The following is a 17,434-nucleotide window of genomic DNA, read 5'->3' as shown; positions in this document are numbered from 1 at the left end:
GCTTCGTGGGATATCGGGAACGAGAGTACATACGTAAAGTATCTCTCAGCTTTTCTCGAGATATTTCTTCCGCGTTTTGCTGGGCTTCATCGTGGGAGCCGTGAGCACGAGCATTCTGTGCTTGTTATCAACAACTGCGCGGACTTTCTCGCCGTCGATGTCATTCGGTATGAGTAGATTTTCGCAATGTTTCATCATTCTCTTGATCAAGTCTCCGAGCAGAGATTTCTCGGGTACTTCTGGCAATTGATTAGCGAACTGATCGTTCGGTGGCTTGCACACGTGCACGCGAAGATTCTTCCCTTTGACGGTTATTTTAATCGACGACATATCCACTTCTGGCGCCAGCAACATGCGTGCCTGCAATAGAAAGACGATAATAATAATGTAACCGATTGCTGGGTAGAGAATAGTCATGAGCGACGATGAACCTCGTATACACTGTCGGATCGAACTCCGATAGAGATGATTTGTATTACGTAGCTGGTCTCCAATGGTTTCACAGGGATCGTCACGGGCTCCGGTTTGTCGTAGCCCACGAGCGGGCTCGACCTCTTCAGGAACTTGAGAGAAGTCGCGCATTTCGGGCAATGGCCAGTGTCCACAACCACGTCCCCGTCGCACTTTAAACATTGACTCCTTTTTCTGTCCATTTTTCAGGCGATTCGAAGGTAATCCATGTCATCGCACCGGAGACGCGCTTAATCGCGAAAGAAATTTATCCGGATCGAAAGCATCGACTAAAGAATACGACGACAAATTTTCCTCGCAAGAGTTGCAACGGTGAAATTCTTATCGAGAGGTAAACGGATCACTTGTCAATTTGGAAAATCTGCCGGTGTGACAAATGAAAATCGATAGGAAACAAAACGCCACGGGAACGCGGTCAATTAAAACTACAAGGTGCATATAATATTTGTCTAATAATGCTTCTAAATAGTCTACTTTTATTTGTTGTCACGAATACAAGGATTTCTTAACTGTTATCAGTGGTGGCGGATCAATAGCCCTGGAAGAAAGCAAGAATTTGTCCTATTACAACTGATCGCGAGTTAGGCACAGCTGTGTTTCGAGTAACGGAACCCCTCTGATTTCATTATTGCAGTTAATTGCAGTCCGGTGATTGAATCGAAGATACAATCGGAGAGAGTAGTGCCAGTTGAGAGTGAAATCAACAACGTGCACGTTTGGAAGAGACCAGCTGTACAACTGGCAGTTTGTTTAACATTCGCGTCTGTATTGTTTGAAACGCCTGCGCGAATTTCCTTGGGAATGGACGCGTTGGTAGGGGTAGCGCGGGATTCAGGGTCGAAATTGCACGGTGGTTGAAAAGCATCGGACATCAGTCGAGGACAGGCGGTCTCGCGTTTAAGTGGTCCATCAATTCCATGTCGCCTTTGGTCCTGTTCTTTCATTACGGAGTTTTGGCCATCATTTTCGGAAACGGTGAGTCCTCTCCCCAGTTTGCATAAAACCGTGCTTTGTTTAAACTTTACATTGAATTTTAATCGAAACGAGGGCTATCGATAAACCGTATCTGTTTCCTAGCTAGTTTATTTATTCTGATCCGGCGTTATTAAGAATGAAATGCGACGATTAAGGGCTGTTTCTGTGACGAGTTACGTGGCGGTTTCCAATTTACCAAGCCTGTGAATTGCATCCTTATCTTCTTCAATCATTTATTCAATTACGATTCACCGCACAAATATTCGTTCAACCGCATCCGTTGGTGATCAAAGGGAGCTTAAACGATTGAATTTTCAAGAGAACCCACCGTTTGCTTTAATTCCGTTGCAATATCTCCTCTGCTTCTGATAACACGAACTCTACTCGTAAAATAGCTGTACAATCTTGCTCAGTGGGATCATAAGTTACTTTTCTCCCATGGGTCCACAAAACGCGATCTTTCACTCAATTAATTTTTATTATCACAACGAATAGTCTACAGTTTCTCTCGATAGTGCACGAAATTCTTCGCGAGATAAAGTATTCCTGTTTAATTTCTAGTTCGCCGTGGAAGTTAATCTATCTGATATTCGAGATCGAATGAAAACGTCCAAGGAGGCCGGTCTCTCGATGATTAAGGGCAATTTCTTCTGTCTGCACGGTAACCGGATTGCTAGCTCGGCAGGATTTCCTCGCCGGGGAATTTCATGAACGCTGATTGAGTTGTAAATGAGTTTCTTCCTTCAAAAAATTTTCCCGCCCGTGCTTGGCCGACCAAAAAGTTCATCGCGACTGCTGCGGGTTCGATTTTATTACGACATCCGTGTCCTTCGATCGCGCTTTTCCTGCCGCTCCAATTTAACAGCATCCCTGTTTCGTGGTCGGCTTCTGTAGTCGTAGGCGGTCGAGATCAGCTCTTCGCCAACGCATAGCAAACATCATTTATCTTTGATTCTCTAATACCTGGCTAAAGTATCAACCTAAAATAAAATACATCAAAGGGAGAAAGTTAAGCACTGTACGGAGCAACTATCAGCGTGTTACGAAACCGTCATTGTACGGAAAGCTGATGAAATTGCCGCACAGGGATGTAATAGGGGACGAATATGTAATTTGCATACATATTCTCACAAGCTGAAAGCGAATAAACGGCGATAGTTGTAGAAACATTTCAGAGTTTGCATGGATGCGTGAAGTTTATTGCGGGCTTAGCGGAGTTAGCTGATAGTCTTTAGATCCTTAGCAACAGTAAGCGAACTTCGTTATCGAACGTTTGCATTGGCCTTCCGTGTAAACGTTTGCAAATGTCGCGGCGAAGAGCCGTTTCACCCCCGCGCTGTTAATTCGCGATCGGAACATCGTCAAGATTTGCATACTCGCCCCCAGAAATTCGTCAAGTCCGCCGGTGCGTTGAGCTTGCAGATCGATATGTTTGTTTACGCCCGCCACGATGGAGAATTATCCATTAAACAGAGAAGTAATATACCACGCAACATATTCAAAGCGCGAATATCAGGGCGCCCAGAAGAGGAATTTCCAAAGGGTAATATTCAACTAAACTTAATTGCAAACGATTAATCGTCTCTGACAAATCCTTTATTAGTCGTCGCTCTATTTCTCTCGCGGTTTCGTTTAAAGTGCTCTCGACGAGCGGATGAAATAGAGAGACCGGTTGCGTTTCTGCGAGCTTGTTCCGCAAGAATGAACAGCGTCAAGTGCATTTTCCGCGTTTTCCAGCATCGATCGCATCGATGGCCGATTCCGAGCTTTCTCTCACTGTATTCTGGATGGAGCAACACTCCAACGCCGCTCCAGGCTCGCGTGTTTTCACGTTCTAGTCTCCAGCTTGCAGCCTCGTCGCAAAACCTTCTATTAGCGGTGTCCTTTTTGAAGAACACGGTGGAAATGAGTTATTTTCTTCTGCTTCAATCCACACGGCGAAATCTCGGCGAATGTTTCACTCGTTAGCTCCGTCGCGCAAGTACGACGGGGAAAAAATTGCGAGCGACACGCTGCAACTCGAATTTTGCGCGCATGAAAAAGCGCTGCGATTGTTCTGAAAGCGCGAATTTACGGCTCGCCACTAGAAAACAAAGTTACGCCAAATAGAATTTCTGCGGGAAAGGAAAACGGCTTTCCACGGTTTTCCCTCTTTTTCCTTTAAACGTCGACTTTAAGCGTCGATCGAGTGTTTCGGAGCGATAAAAGTACTCGCACGATTACCCTTCTTTCTGACAAGCATTTTTTACCGAAGGTAAAGTACTAGGTTGCTACAGACTAATTCTTTCTTCTCCAGATACTTGTGTATTATTAGGAGCTTTGAAAAAATTCAAAGGCGGTTTCTTAAACGATCCAGCAATGTAAAACGCTGACACATATGGAATTGAGCCGCTGTACCGCAACGATGACGTAAATTTAACGATCGGAATTAAAAGGGTTGGAGAGAAAATTCTTTGAACCGTGAGACTTGTGGGACCTTACACTTCAAACACTGAACACTATAAGAGTCTAAGGGATCTCGTTCGGAACTGAGGCTTTTTTAAATTTGCAATCTTCTAGATCCAAAAGACAAATCTAATTTGGAAAGTTTCTCTTTTGGAAATTTAGGAACTTTTGATTAGATGGTTTTGGGGGACCAAAGGTTTCCTGTAATTTTCCGTGAACCTTTCACGTTTTCATTAGACAAACGCGTCCACGGTCGGGGCCATTCTCTCGGCCGGTAGTATTGTCTCTCACCGAAAAGATCCTTTATCTAATTGGAGTTTGAAGGCAACGCCTGGCGAGCTTTGAGAAAAGATGGAATGGAAGGAAGAGTGGCTGAACTAGGAAAAGGCTTCTCCGCGTTTCGAGACACAATGGCCAGTTGAATGGGCTGAACGCTTCCGTGTACAGATCGGAAACACTATAATGGATACCCTTGATGTAACGAAAGGAATCAGATCGGAAATTAGAAAGGGGTGGAGGGAAAGAAAGAAATGCAGCGTTCAGACTTGTGTTTTAGGTCTGGGAGATGAACACGAATACAGACTGACGAAGTATCTCCTCGATGGATATGACGCCGGTGTGCGACCAGCCAAAAATTCTTCTCAGCCCCTGGCTGTCGTCTTTGGGCTCTCCCTCCATCACATAATCGACGTGGTGAGTAGCGGGTAGCCAGATTTTGAATTTCGACAATTTCCTTTCCCGGAACTCTGCAACAGAATTGAAACGCTCTTTGACCGAATGACGAATGGTGTGCTTCCAAAGCGTTTCGCATCGCTCCAGAAATAAAACTTGCTGAGATTTAAGTCTCTTTAGAAAGGAGCATTAACGGGAGCGAACGCGCGCGTCTTTGACGGTAGGAAAATATCGCGAGGCCACGGGAAAATTGAAATAATCTGAAAATCGTACGGAGGCGTACAAAACAGTCAACTACTACCAGCTCGTACGAATCTCGTTACGTTCTTTCTATGAGTTGGAGAAGCTTGAAATCCAGGTCAAGCCTGCTTGTACCTGTATTTACTTCCACTCGGGCAGGAAATATCGGCATGCCGCGATATGGCAGTATTTAACGCGGAAGGCATCGATTTATATTCGTTGCGATACATTTCTTTTCGGTAATGCGATGACTGTCACGTTGACGGGTCGTAACTCGAACGAAGCGAAATCCTCTCGGGAGGAGTGCACCACGCGGCTAACCGGAAGTACGTAAGACAAATTGCCAGTAGAGCGTGTAAGCCCGATGGGAAACTTTCAAAGATTTATCTCGTGTATTCCTAACGAGAATCATCTTTCATCCGACGTATTTTCATAGCAGCCAACTAACAGCTACCTTCTCTTCGTTTTTCCAGGATGCTCGATAATGAACTCGCTTCTTTATCAGGACGCGGCTCTGTACTGCTCCTTTGAGACAACTACTTTGCTCTCGAATGAAAATTAACGCGCAAAGTGGCTTCGGCTTAAAACGGTGGTTGATTTTGATTTTGATTGCAGGACGAGAAGAACCAGATACTGACGACTAACTGTTGGGTCACGCAGGTCTGGACGGACCATCATCTGAAATGGAATGCCTCGGAGTTCGCTGGAATCCGAGTGATCCGCGTTCCCTACAACCGCGTGTGGAGGCCGGACACCATTCTGTACAACAAGTAAGCGAGGATTTTTCATTTTATTTTAGAAACAAAAAGTCGAAACTGTGGCTAACTTTTAGAGTATGAAGAAGATGAAAAGGATGTTTCGCTCCTTGTATGAATATTGATCGGCCGCGACAGTCTCGGGTTGATTTCTTCTCCCCGATATTACCCAAAATCTTCTGTTTTGTTTATAGCGCAGATCCACAGTACAGTTCGGCAGTCATCAATACAAACGTGATCGTCAGTCACACGGGGGAGGTGGTGTGGTTGAGTCACGGAATTTTTCGAAGCAGCTGCGACATCGACGTGGAGTTCTTCCCATTTGACGAGCAACGATGCGTCTTAAAGTGGGCCTCTTGGACGTACGACGGATACCAAGTAAGATACTAAAGACACAGTGTCGCATAACGCTCTTTCGTCGACTTCGAATGCGAAAATACGCGAAACGATTGCGCGTACTAGAAGCGAAATAAAAAAGGGAAATATTGGAGAGAAGGCGATGTGGAATTCCATCGATGCTGGAAATTCGGCCGGACGACGGCAGGCGACATGCAGTTTTCCGCGCGATTAACTTGGTCGAAATCAGCGCGCGTGCTACCACCCGCATCCTTCCAATACCTGCTCACTCCCGGGATATTCCACCGGCCAGATAGTCTATTCAAATGACCGTCGATTCTGAAATTATACGACTATCCGCAACCATTCTTATTTGAATTCTTTAGCAGTGGAGGATAGTCACGGGCGAGCTTGCGAATTCGTTACTGCCCCGAACCTCAGCGAGCCGCGCAAGTTCTACCGACCGATCTTAAAATAATTCCCCATGTAAATTTATCCATGAAAGTTTTTAATCGGCCATTTAACGAACAACGGTTAGGTCGAAACGAACGTCGGCTTCGCGATTTAATCCGACAGCATGTGCGACCTGCATCGGGCAGATCCTCGGCTCCGCTGTCCTCAATTTCACGCAGTTCCTCCCTCGGGACGATATGCAAAACTAGAGAGCGATATATCGGGCAGTGGACCATCCGGCGGACAATAAAAATATCAAGCGTTTGGCAGCGACAGTTTGACCGAAACCTTGAAACTTAATTTCCTAGGTCAACTATGTATGTGCAAGCCTGTCTGGAAAAATTCTGTCCCGACCATCGTACAAATCCAGAGATGCACCTCCCTCTATTCTCAAAGGACAAGCTCGGATTAAATTTGCCATCCGACCTGATGAAGTTCTCCTCGTTATTGTACTTCCTTCTTAAAAATCTGGATGTTTTGCGGCTTCCTCGGGATCCCTTGAATTAAAAGTTCACTTTCAATGGGCAGGGCTCCGATCACTCGCGCGCGTAGATAGTCGTTGAATCCGGAATATAAAAAAGAAGCGGAACGGTCGGAGGCCCGATCGACTCTATTGATTAAGGGAATAGGGATTCTTCGTGGGAAAAGTTATTTTATTAACCGAGTCCCGTGCATCTCGCTTCCCAGGTCAGAAAACTTGGATGCACGCGCGGTATCGTCTGGGAACACGTTAATATGAGACGGACGAGATATGCGCATAGCGATTAATTTGAAAAAGTTTAAACGGAGAAACAGGGACACAGCGGTCCACTGTCCTGGGAAAGAGGTCGAGCTTTCCCAAGTCTAAGGACGCTTAACATCGGCGAATCGAAACTACTAGCCCCGCGAGTCGCGAAAAAGGCTCGGGCAAATCGAAGAGCTTAATCCCGCATGCGAGAAGAGTTCAATTCGAGCCGTTTCTCCGCACCCTTTCACAGAGTTTTCCCATTTCCTATTCGCCGTCGTTGAATACATTTTGCGTGCCGCTACGTTTTTGTCGCTTAAAACGCTGGAAATACGATCCCAGCTTAGGCCCAGCTCTTGTGCGCCTGGAAAAATGTATCTTTTCCTACCACCTCGTTATCTACTTAATCCGTCACACCTTTTACAGGATCTTCAGCGCTAGATTCATTTACTCTGCGGAGTTTGCACTCGCGAAACTTCCTTGGCAAATTGTCGGCCCGGTGGAAGTGGTAAAAATTTCCAATTTCCTCGGTCCCATTGCATGAAACACGGTTTTCTAGTTCGCAGGTTTTAGCTGCCCGACACCTGTCCGCTGGTATGTCCCAACGATAGAGGGAAACACGTTGACATGTAATCAAGTCCCATTTGCTGCGGCGGGTTTAACTCGATACGACGCGTTAACACTTTTAATCCAGCTGCTAGGACGCTAATTCTTCTCCCTTGGGTTGACGGAGTTCGGTGTACAAAGTAGAAATATATACGCTCTTTTTATACGAGCGAGACCTACCTGCAACATGTCTTACGCAGCTTGAATTGGAGAGGCAGAGCGAGCAAGGGGACGTGAGCAATTATCAAGCGAACGGCGAATTCGACCTGGTTGATTTCTCTGCCAGGAGGAACGTCCAGTTCTACTCGTGCTGTCCGGAACCATATCCGGACATCACCTACGAGATCCGGCTGCGTCGTCGTCCGATGTTCTATGTCTTTAATTTGATCCTTCCTTGCATCCTCATCAACGGTGTCGGTGAGTCTCTACTGTCCGCAACTTCGGTTCTTCCCTTGCTTCGAAGTTATTCGGAGCCACCGTCTCGGATTCCTGTCCTCTCCTTGACAAAAACTTCGCTAATAAGCTTAGATACCGTGATAATAAATGGACAATATTTCCATAAAATTTGCAATTCTATATTGCAAGGTTTTCGCGGGCCACCCGTGGGATGTGAAATTTCTTACCGTAAGAAAGTCGAGTGCTCTTATCGAGATTGACGAGAAAATTTCATTAAAATGCTTGAATCGTAATGTCCCTGTAAAGAAGCGCCGTCCTCGAACTTGGGATTTTTTTTATTTCAAAAGATTTTCTCGCAAGGGTGGGAATTTGAGTCTTCTCCAGGAATATAGGTGTATGATTAAATCTGCTTAACGAAAGGGGGTCGGGTTATCCGCTCGAAGGGAGAAATTTATGCGAAACTTTTCGTTGCCTCTTTTTATTTCTTCCTTTATCATGCTCCGAAGTTTCGCGCGGCCCAAGAATGCCTCCTGTTCGATATTCCATGACGAGAATGGCACGGTGAGGAACTTTTATACAGCCGGTGTTCCCCGTTTATTCAGCTCTGCTGGTATTCTACGTGCCGTCGGAGTCGGGGGAGAAAGTCACCCTCGGGATTTCGGCGCTTCTGTCGATGACGGTCTTCCTAATGACCATTCGCGAGACACTGCCGCCCACGGAGAAAACACCGCTGATCAGTGAGTACTTTCAGTCGACGGTAATTGTTTTGAGCGGCTGCGGGCGCACCTCGTACAACTACCGGTGAAACGAAAAATAGGATAAAAGAGACCTGACATCGTTATCTGTCTCCACCGGGAAATAAAATTCCGCTTGCCACTGTACAAAGGTCTCTTTCTTTCCCCTCGTTTTCGATAATGGCACAAGACACCCAGATGTTTCCGGCTGGAACGCTTACAGAATGAATAATGGTCATTTGCAGGTCTTTACTACGGGGTTAGTATATGCCTGGTGTCGTTCGCTTCAGGATTGGCGGTGGTCACGTTAAATCTTCACCATCGGGGGGTTCGGGGATCCAGGGTGCCGGGTATCGTTCGATCATTGGTCCTGGACAAGCTGGCCAGGGTAGTTTTTCTCAACTTTCAAGAAGAGAAGAGATCGGTAAAGTCTGCCACCTCGCGAGGCTGTTCTTTTCTTCGGTATGTTTGCCAACAGTTTGAATCTGTATTAGGAACCGGTTGAGCCTCCAAGAAGAAGGAACAATTGCCCGTTGCACTGTAAGCCGGAGCTGGTGCAGTCGCAATCATCGCCGAAGTTTGTGGCTAAAAGGGATGAAAGTAATAGCAGCAGTCCTAGCTTAGGTGAGTCTTCGGCGTGAATCGTTGAACCGTCGATACGTTCGGTTCGCTATAAATTAGAAAAAAATTCTGCCGTAGATCTCGGAAAAGAGGGTGGCCTTGAGACACAATGGTCGCGCGTCCTGGGAAGAGTGCACGCGACGATCGAAAGGAACGAGAGACGGCTCGCCGAGCAGGACCGTCGAGAAAGAATGGAATTAGATTGGAAACAGGTCGCCTTGGTCAGCGATCGAGCACTTCTGTGCGTTTTTTTCCTGACAACGATCGTCAGTACCACTGTTATCCTCTGTGGCTCGCCACCAACCACGAACATCGCCAAAGAGGGCTGAGTTTCACGCTGAAGGCGATCGGAATGCGAAGAATCAGGTGGAATCAGATCAATTAAGGACACGTCCGAGCTACTTTCTTTCGACTATTAACACTTTCTCTTTTGTATTTTGTAAGGCGTTTCTTATTGAGAGAGTTTTCAGTTTGCTTTTAGAAATGACCTCGGCGAGTTTTCCTTTTTTATATCGTGAACGAGGAGGATGGTACTTCTAACGTAATTCATAAAGCGTTCTGTAAATATACGAATACTAAGGGATACTCGAAGTACATATATCGAATCGATTAACTATAAGTATCTTAGAAATAAGGTATTCGTTTAGCAGAAATCGACTGGTTTGAGAATAAACATTTTTTCCGTTTTATGATAATATTCTTGTATTATAAATTTATTTCATTTATCTCAGTTTGTACAAAAATTTCATAAGAATGCTTTAATAGTAATCAGGTACCGGCGCACAAGCTATTTTTACAAAGTCTTCGTATTTGACATGACCGTTTGGAGATACATTAGCCTCTCGAAAGATTTGTTCCACTGGAATACAGGTATAAGTTAGTAGACTTAACGGTCGAGGCATATCCTTTGTCTAAAGCAGCGAACCCTACCTTCTTTGGTGCTTAGTTGTTCGCCCCAATGAAGCAACATATGAGCCAAGTGTCGAGCAGGTATCGTGCCACTCCGAGATTTATCCGCAGCTTGAAAAGCATCTATTACTTCCTTCGGAAGATCCTCCGCTCTAGTTTGTAGATGCATCACCTCCAAGAAATCAGCAAATGACATTTTTCCACCTAAGAACGAAAGCTCACAGTTTTCAACACTTTTCATTAGCGTGCTTCATTTTAGCGGGCTTGTACCTTTATCTTTTAAATATTTGTTTAACTCTGCAATAGTGGGACTCAAGCCTAACGATCGCATAATGATTGTAAGTTCATCGAGGGTACGTATTTGTCCATTCCTGGCAAACAAGTAGAAACATTCCCTGAACTCTGTAATGCAAAATCAATCTCATGCAGGTAGAGCGAACATAAACATTAATCGAGTACACTCGATCTGAAATTATAAACGAACGTACCATCTATGTCTTCTTCTCGGAAATAACGAGCCTGAAATGCGGAATAACCAAAATATTAAAGTGACATTAATCATCACAGAAACGTTAGAAGTTTAATTACCATGATTTTAGTTTCGTTTTCTACCTGTCGTTTACGTGTCAAATAACGCTACCTTAGGTAAAGGTAGGTATGCGTCATTATTTGACCTAACCAAACCTGATCTCCATTGTACAGAGGCGACGCCAACGAATGCAGCTTGTACTGATCGAAATAATCCGCGGTTACCACCTGCGATCGATTGATTTTTATTTAAATTTCTATTCCTCTACCGATTCCATGTATTTCATTACGGTAAAGTTAAGAGAGCAGTATCTTTCTTCTCTGCATTCTGATAGTTTTCAAAACAGTTCTGAGTACGAACTTGAAATTTGAATTTGTTTCAGTTTCTTCGATTCAACGTTTCTGTTCGATACTTCGTAGGTTACTTCTTTCTTTGAGAAACAAGAGAATGTAGTAATTCTAGCCATGAGTAACGTATGTAAATGAAATAAGCCATAAAGAAACAACAATGTAACAGTGCAACTGTGACTGGCGCTGTACTTAAATGGAACTTTTATTGGAAGGACAATACTGCGAGGAAGGAAAATAATTCAAGAGGGCCAGAGCAGTTGGCCTAGTCTAAATGGTCCTCCCGAGTTTCGTGGCTACCAGCAGCAGGAAGGAAAGATGATCAAGGTACCCTGGTTTGCAGAGCAAACGTCATTCAATTATAACTGGGATAACATGATGTAGAATCGAATAAGCCCGCTGCAAAGGTTTTCCCAGGAGCCCAGGAGCCCCGGAATCCCCACCTGGCAATATCCCTCGTTTCATAATTAACTCTTTCGCTATAACAGATGATTGCAGCCATGCCTTTTACTTAAATTAGCAATTGAGAAATGCAGTAGCAAAAGAGTTTTAAATCTTAACTGTTAAAAAGATTCGAACATTCGATCGCTCTTCCGTTTCAAGAACGCACCTTTCCTTCGACCGACAGCTAAGGTCAAGTTACACGGCGGTGGGGGTTGGACAGAGAGTAAGTACCAGGGTGGGGAGGTATATAGCAGAGAGGGTTGGTGATACAGCGTGCCAGCGTAGAAAGCGTCGGTCCGCGGGGAGAGGGGCACGGCACAGCTGGGTCGAATGCAACCGCGGTGGGGGAAGTCGTTGTCCTCGGAGTCTTCGCTCGCGCGAGTCACGAGTGGTCCGTCAGTGCGATGCGGTACGCGGTCCTGTTCGTTTCGTTGGAAAGCGTGCGGTGCGTGCTTCTCATTTGCCTCTCTCGCTCTGCCCGCTTCTGTCCATGATTCTTTCCGTTCACGCGAGACAGAGAGCACTCTGTGACACGCGTGTGTGATACCGTGCACGGTTGGTGTAGTGCGACAGGATGCAGTACAATGACCGCATAAATGAGTAATCGACCGAGAACCGGTCGGAAGGACGAGGATTCCGGTGGAAAGGACGCCAGCCCGTGGCAGGACTCGAGTCGCTGTGCATAGGTAGGTGTCAGATAGTATGCGAGAGCCAGCGAGCACGCGCAATGTTCTCGTGTGCAACTCTCTCTCCTTTTCCCTCCTTTTTCCCTCCCTTTTCCCTCCTCGTCTCCGTTCGCGATCAAGCACGAAGTTACGTGGGTTCTTTTTTGTCGTGTACGTCTACTCCTGCATCTCTCTGTCGCGTACCTTTTCTCGCGTGTACCTGTCGAAGGGAATGGGTAAGTCGCTCGAGAACGATGCCAGATTTCTCTCTCTCTTTCTCGAGCGACCGCCGAGCCGAGTCACCTTAGGGTACGTTTACACTGCTGCAACGTTCTGCCGCGAAACATCCTTCAAACCGTAATAACAGAGGTTAGCTTTAATGGGACAGCACGTGGAAAAGTTTTTCGCAACAATGGTTAAGGAACTTGTACGCTAGTGCAGCTTAATCTTTGAAAAGGAATAGACAACGCTGTGTCGGGCTTTTCTTTGGAAGAGAGCACGCGTGCATTGCTCGTGCAATAGAAGTGAACAGTTTAGTTAAACGGAGGGAATGCCATAAGTCAGTCTGTACGTGGCGGTGTAAATGCACCCTTATTGTTGGGTATACGTTGGCGTGTAACGTTCGATCACGTTGAGATTCAGATACCACGCGTCGAACCGCAGCAAACGTTGTTTGGTTGTTTCGTACATGAGTCTGGCGTGTTGTTTACGTCTCGTCGGAGTATACGCGCGCGATGGGAGATTTAAATGTCACGTAAAAGGCGTCCCCAGCGCCACCGAGTCAACTGACGGAAGTGATGCTTTCCGGATGCTGACTCCTTGGAGGGAACGCGTGCATGCGATTACATGGTATCAGAGGTATACCTACGCGTACCTGTTTCTTTTTTGTTGATACGCCGTTGAGGGGCAATCGAAGCGAAATGCACGCGAGAGAAAGGGGGAGGAATGAAAGAGATCGGGCGCTGGTTATCTATGCGGGAAATTGCAAAAGTTGCAGCCAGAGTTTAATTGTCGTTTAACGGGAAAAGCGGGCGTTAAACGTGAGTGGCGGATATCGAGTTGGCGCGCGCGTAACGATCGTTGCATAAGGATGCTTATCTGCGTGAAAGTTTTATATTAAAAAATAACTGGGAGAGTCGGTTAAAGCCTCCCAAGTATTGTTCGTCGTTGAACCGGTTTTAAGCAACTCCACTGGCAAACGCAATAGGGGGAGCGTTAAGTCTCATTAACGTTATCAGACGATGAACTTTCCCGCGGAATTGACCGACTCGCCGCGTAAGGTAATTGCTAGCTGCAACCTCGAATCCATTTATGAAAACGTTGTAATACCTAGCCGATACAATTGTATTGGTAGTCTGTAACGAATTGGCTTAGTTCGGCTCGGTTAATTTATCGAATCCATTTAACCACGATGCCATGGGAATTAATAATCCGTGCACACTGTAACTTAGGTACTTGAAATACCGATCCCTGTAGACGCCAAATTAATGATTCTTTGCATATACAATTTACCTTCGTTTTAGTTTGGCTTATTCAGTATACGCAAACTAAAACCGAACAAGTCCCGAACACTGCAACTTGCCTCGAATTCGACTTGGTTTTGTGTACCAACGGGTTGAGTAAACGGGTAATTCTTGCCCACTGCAACTTGCCCTCGGTACATGTACCCTGCGCAACTTTTCGGCTGAGTTTAGTTGAATTTGCTAGATTGTCGCGTGACAATGCTCGACGCTGATTACAGTGTACATAGCCTGGTTATTAATAATCCTTGCGCGTTCATAACTCGTCTCGAACGTCCGAATTCGGTGGCCGGTGAAAAGTTGTCGGGGAGGATGCTCGTGACCTCGGTGTCGCGGAATGTTCCTTGGTAATTGCTTTACGAGTTTGCGGTGTCCACGTCCATGTCCGCCGAACGTTCAGGACATTACGCAAAACGTGTTTCGCCGGTGCGTTACGATGTAACGGTTCAGCAAGGCGCGCTCGATGGAAAATTGTCTGATCGTCGGTACCGACGAACACAACTCGTGCTCGTGATCCTCTATAGTCTACAGTCCCCGGCGACTTTCCTCTGGCAGCCAGCACCGAGTTTTCCGCGTTTTCTGCGGTTTCGGCTTGTTTCATGCCGGATCACGTTCGACAGAACTCGAGCACCGATTGGAATTTCCCTCGACAGAGGTAGAAAATGTGGAAGAGATAGAGTCGCGGGTTTTCGCCAGCGTATTTCCTAATTGACGTCGGTTACGGCTTGCAAAATGCTGGCTACAGCGAGTTGTTCGCTGCAACTGACCCATGAACGATTCGTTTTCTAGAAATATTTTTGCCTTTTTCAAAATCCGACATGAAATCCCGGGTGTGGATGAAGCGGCACGAAACGATCGCTTTTCGATCCGGTTTTCCCTCGTACATCCAGCGTGTTGATTCAGGCCCCGCCCGGAGTGGAAATTTCATTCAGGGACTAGGTAGTAGAGTGTTTCGAATAATGAAAAACGGTCCCTCGGTGGGATTAATTCCGCTCCAGAAAAATTAACCGTTCCAGCGAGGGAGAGAAAAAGGGAATTGCATACAACGCGTGCAATCAGTCGAGAAGCACACCATTATTCCCCGTTCGCTACCATATTCGTCGCGCTCGTTCCTCATTGCTCGTGCAATTGGGCCGGGCTAGTCGGACGTTGCTGCTAATAGCGACCAATTGATACGTTATCGCGGCTGGATGAATACGAATGCGCGCGAGTATTAAATATTTGGCCGGGCAGAGCGTAGAATCGCAGAGGAAAGCGAGGAGACGAGCGGAGCGCGCGGTTGGGTGTTCTCGCCGTGCATCCTACTCGTCGCTCCATTGTTCTTTCGCGAAGGCGTGTATCGCGGAACGCTAGGAGAACGAGAAAGAGGACAAAGCCGTATCACGCGCGCGGTTCTACGTGGGACGATTATCATTCGTGGATCGTCGAGCGAGCACCGCCTCGCGCCCGACAATTTTGCAAATTGTCGACGTGGAGACGTCGAGCTGAAATTCTCTCGCGACTCCGCGAACACCTTTTTAACTTCTCGCGCCGACTATAGCAGTTTGTCCCCTCCGCGAAGCTGCGAGCTCGAATCGCGTGCGGCTAGTGGGGAGCTCGCGTGTCCGCGAGCAAAAGGCGAATCTATTGTAAATATTATTACGCGAGCGGATCGCACGCTAGGCCGAGCTCGAGCGATGAGCGATTCGCGGGTTCCCGAGGAAACGGAAAGCAAACTTGCGAGTTACACGGTCATCTGGTTCCACCGCGTTCCTACTGCATTTCTTTCTTGTTACTGCTTTTCGACCCGCTTTCCGTAACCCAGAAATTACGGTGCACGCCGGTGATGGACGTTGAGCGATTAGACGTTTCCAGTGATTCCTGGCCCCGACAGAATGGAAAGGTGGAGCAGAGGTGGTGAAAGCCACTGGATAGAGGGAAACATGCTGGAAACAGATCGTTTTGGTCGTACAGTCGCGCGTCATTCGATCCCGCACGCAGAGAAAAAACGGAAATGAACTGGTTGCACTGTGCACGTGGACAGTTGACCCGTGACTGTATAACCTGAATATCGCTTTTCCATACTTCGAGCGCGCGGAATTTTACCGCGACTAACCGGAGAACGAGAATCGGTTCTGCGGTTCGTCGTGCTGGATGCAGAAGCGTTTTGCGTCGCATTGTTATTACCGGTGAAAAAATTTCCGCGGGCTCCGCTTTTCTTTTATCAGTCTGTATCGCGGCCGGGAAATCCGATGGCGTGGCTCGGCGCGTCCAGCCGAAAAGATCAAGCCTCGCCGGCTGCGAGACCCATTCGTAAATTAATCCGGGTCCCCGACCATTCTTTTTTTCAGGAGGCAGAATCGATCGGTCGAGGATCGAAGGTAGGAGGAGGCAGGAAAAAGGCTGAAAGCGAGGTGACCGAAAGCGGGGGAGGGTCGAAAGGTTGAGCGACCTACGAAGGAGAAAGAAGAGAAAGAGGACGTGGCGGAACCACGTTCACTGGAAGAGGAGGAGGAGGAGGAGGAGGAGGAGAAGAAGAAGGAAGATAGAAAGGGGAAGAGAGAGGAAGAGAGATGAGTCTGGTGGGTGACTCGCAAAGCGCGGTGGTCGGCTGCTCGACGAAAGGCAGATAGCGCCATTAGTTGTTGCTGGGCCGGAGAACGTCGAGCCGATGCCTGCTACGGCCCTGGCCATCGACGAAGAAGGGGAAGACGAGGAGGAGGACGAGGAGGATAGGGCTAGGAGAGTCCGAAGCGGGGTCCGAAGGGCCGCGATGTACCCCTTGAGATCCAAGGGACACTCTCGGTTCAGGACTCCTTTGGTTTTCCTCCTGGTGCTCGCTTGCCTTTTCACCATTACCAATGCCTCGCCCCTTCATCCCATGCCACCGCACAGAGGTGAGTCATCCTCCGTTCCAATCGAATTCGGTAAGACCGAATCCTCCGTATTCGCGGGCGACCGAATCACTTAGCAATTCATTATCACGTTTCGACGAGCTAGTATCAAGGCTCCACGCAACGTGTACATATTTGTCGAACGTCTCGTTTTTACCTTTTCTTCCGAAATTTATTCTCCGAGTGGTTCTCCACGTTGGACCATCGGAGAAGCGGGAGAATCATTTCGATAGGAGCGTATCGCCAAAGAGAGGGTCACGTTTAGAAGCGGGGTGGTTTTCCTTTGCTCACAAATCGCAACCTAGTTCCGATAACGTTACGAGGGTACAATACGTACTGGCGTAGGGTGCATACGAGCGTGCATAACGTGGAAGTAAGGACACGGGGCCGTAGTTGCATATGCCACGGGCAACGGCGATACCGATTCTCGATATAAAGTGTCTGTTCGATGGGGGCGGGTTGGTCGCGTTGCAACTCGCCGCGGGCCAAGGCATCGATAACGAGCCACGGTAATTAGATTATTGGACACTCTTGCGTAACCTGCAAGCCCTACTATGCATGTGGACGGAGGATGCCACGAGGTGCCGTTGAGGGGGGAGCCCTGTTTAGGACGCTAGGAATAAGGTGATCCTTGGGAATTTTTTTTCTATGAAACTGTTAAGCGGATCTTTTCCAAACTTTCAGGGTATTTTAGTTCATATTCAAACAATAAAAATTCA

General features: G+C 47.0%; 4 protein-coding genes across 12 annotated transcripts in view; 2 read left to right on the top strand and 2 right to left on the bottom strand.

Moving 5' to 3' along the window:
* Positions 1 to 45: 45 nt before the first annotated feature.
* On the bottom strand, positions 46 to 664 carry LOC143374117 (uncharacterized). Its single transcript, XM_076822016.1, has 2 exons — positions 432 to 664; positions 46 to 360 (listed from the first exon to the last, which is right to left on the bottom strand). The coding sequence occupies exons 1-2, from the start codon at positions 651 to 653 to the stop codon at positions 46 to 48; spliced, it is 537 nt and encodes a 178-aa protein (XP_076678131.1). The 5' UTR covers positions 654 to 664.
* LOC143374112 (neuronal acetylcholine receptor subunit alpha-7) lies at positions 538 to 10,125 on the top strand. 2 transcript variants are annotated; one of them, XM_076822008.1, is made up of 10 exons: positions 538 to 903; positions 1,106 to 1,446; positions 4,448 to 4,584; positions 5,419 to 5,573; positions 5,753 to 5,936; positions 7,878 to 8,094; positions 8,676 to 8,810; positions 9,053 to 9,231; positions 9,302 to 9,431; positions 9,507 to 10,125. In XM_076822008.1, the coding sequence occupies exons 2-10, from the start codon at positions 1,389 to 1,391 to the stop codon at positions 9,755 to 9,757; spliced, it is 1,446 nt and encodes a 481-aa protein (XP_076678123.1). In that variant the 5' UTR covers positions 538 to 903; positions 1,106 to 1,388; the 3' UTR covers positions 9,758 to 10,125. The 2 variants fall into 2 exon arrangements, with proteins under 2 accessions (XP_076678123.1, XP_076678122.1); XM_076822007.1 differs by lacking the exons at positions 538 to 903; positions 1,106 to 1,446 and having other exon boundaries at positions 3,352 to 4,584.
* Positions 10,125 to 11,044, bottom strand: LOC143374118 (calmodulin-like protein 4). Its single transcript, XM_076822017.1, has 5 exons — positions 10,926 to 11,044; positions 10,826 to 10,856; positions 10,608 to 10,739; positions 10,359 to 10,541; positions 10,125 to 10,287 (listed from the first exon to the last, which is right to left on the bottom strand). Exons 1-5 carry the CDS (start codon positions 10,926 to 10,928, stop codon positions 10,187 to 10,189), a joined length of 450 nt encoding a protein of 149 aa, XP_076678132.1. The 5' UTR covers positions 10,929 to 11,044; the 3' UTR covers positions 10,125 to 10,186.
* A 251-nt stretch (positions 11,045 to 11,295) lies between these two features.
* Positions 11,296 to 17,434, top strand: part of LOC143373708 (disintegrin and metalloproteinase domain-containing protein 10) — a 29,338-nt gene continuing 23,199 nt past the window's right edge. For 4 of the 8 annotated variants that reach the window (XR_013086512.1, XR_013086510.1, XR_013086511.1 and 1 more), the window contains exons 1-2: positions 11,995 to 12,343; positions 16,173 to 16,718. Coding sequence is in view for 4 of the 8 variants with exons in the window: in XM_076821193.1 (XP_076677308.1) it covers positions 16,493 to 16,718 (226 nt within the window). In the remaining 4 variants the exon portion in view is untranslated. Of the gene's footprint in view, positions 11,541 to 11,991; positions 12,344 to 16,172; positions 16,719 to 17,434 lie in introns of those variants that run through there. The other 4 variants (XM_076821194.1, XM_076821197.1, XM_076821195.1 and 1 more) reach the window with 4 other exon arrangements.

Source organism: Andrena cerasifolii, chromosome 10 (genome assembly GCF_050908995.1).
Source record: "Andrena cerasifolii isolate SP2316 chromosome 10, iyAndCera1_principal, whole genome shotgun sequence".
In the NCBI taxonomy this organism is placed as follows: Eukaryota; Metazoa; Arthropoda; class Insecta; order Hymenoptera; family Andrenidae; genus Andrena; species Andrena cerasifolii.
Note: the sequence above shows the minus strand (reverse complement) of the source record. Positions and strands in the feature narration are given on the sequence as shown.

Bases quoted from the DNA above. Each gene is read 5' to 3' on its own strand.
- LOC143374117 (XM_076822016.1), bottom strand. From the start codon at position 653: ATGGACAGAAAAAGGAGTCAATGTTTAAAGTGCGACGGGGACGTGGTT. The intron at 361-431 runs GTTCATCGTCGC...TTTCTATTGCAG, and splicing joins GATCCGACAGTGTATACGAG to GCACGCATGTTGCTGGCGCC.
- LOC143374112 (XM_076822007.1), top strand. From the start codon at position 4,354: ATGGATACCCTTGATGTAACGAAAGGAATCAGATCGGAAATTAGAAAG. The intron at 4,585-5,418 runs GTGAGTAGCGGG...TTTTGATTGCAG, and splicing joins TCCATCACATAATCGACGTG to GACGAGAAGAACCAGATACT. The intron at 9,232-9,301 runs GTAAAGTCTGCC...AATCTGTATTAG, and splicing joins TTCAAGAAGAGAAGAGATCG to GAACCGGTTGAGCCTCCAAG.
- LOC143374118 (XM_076822017.1), bottom strand. The intron at 10,542-10,607 runs GTACAAGCCCGC...TTTCGTTCTTAG, and splicing joins CAAATATTTAAAAGATAAAG to GTGGAAAAATGTCATTTGCT. The intron at 10,288-10,358 runs GTAGGGTTCGCT...CCTGTATTCCAG, and splicing joins ACAACTAAGCACCAAAGAAG to TGGAACAAATCTTTCGAGAG.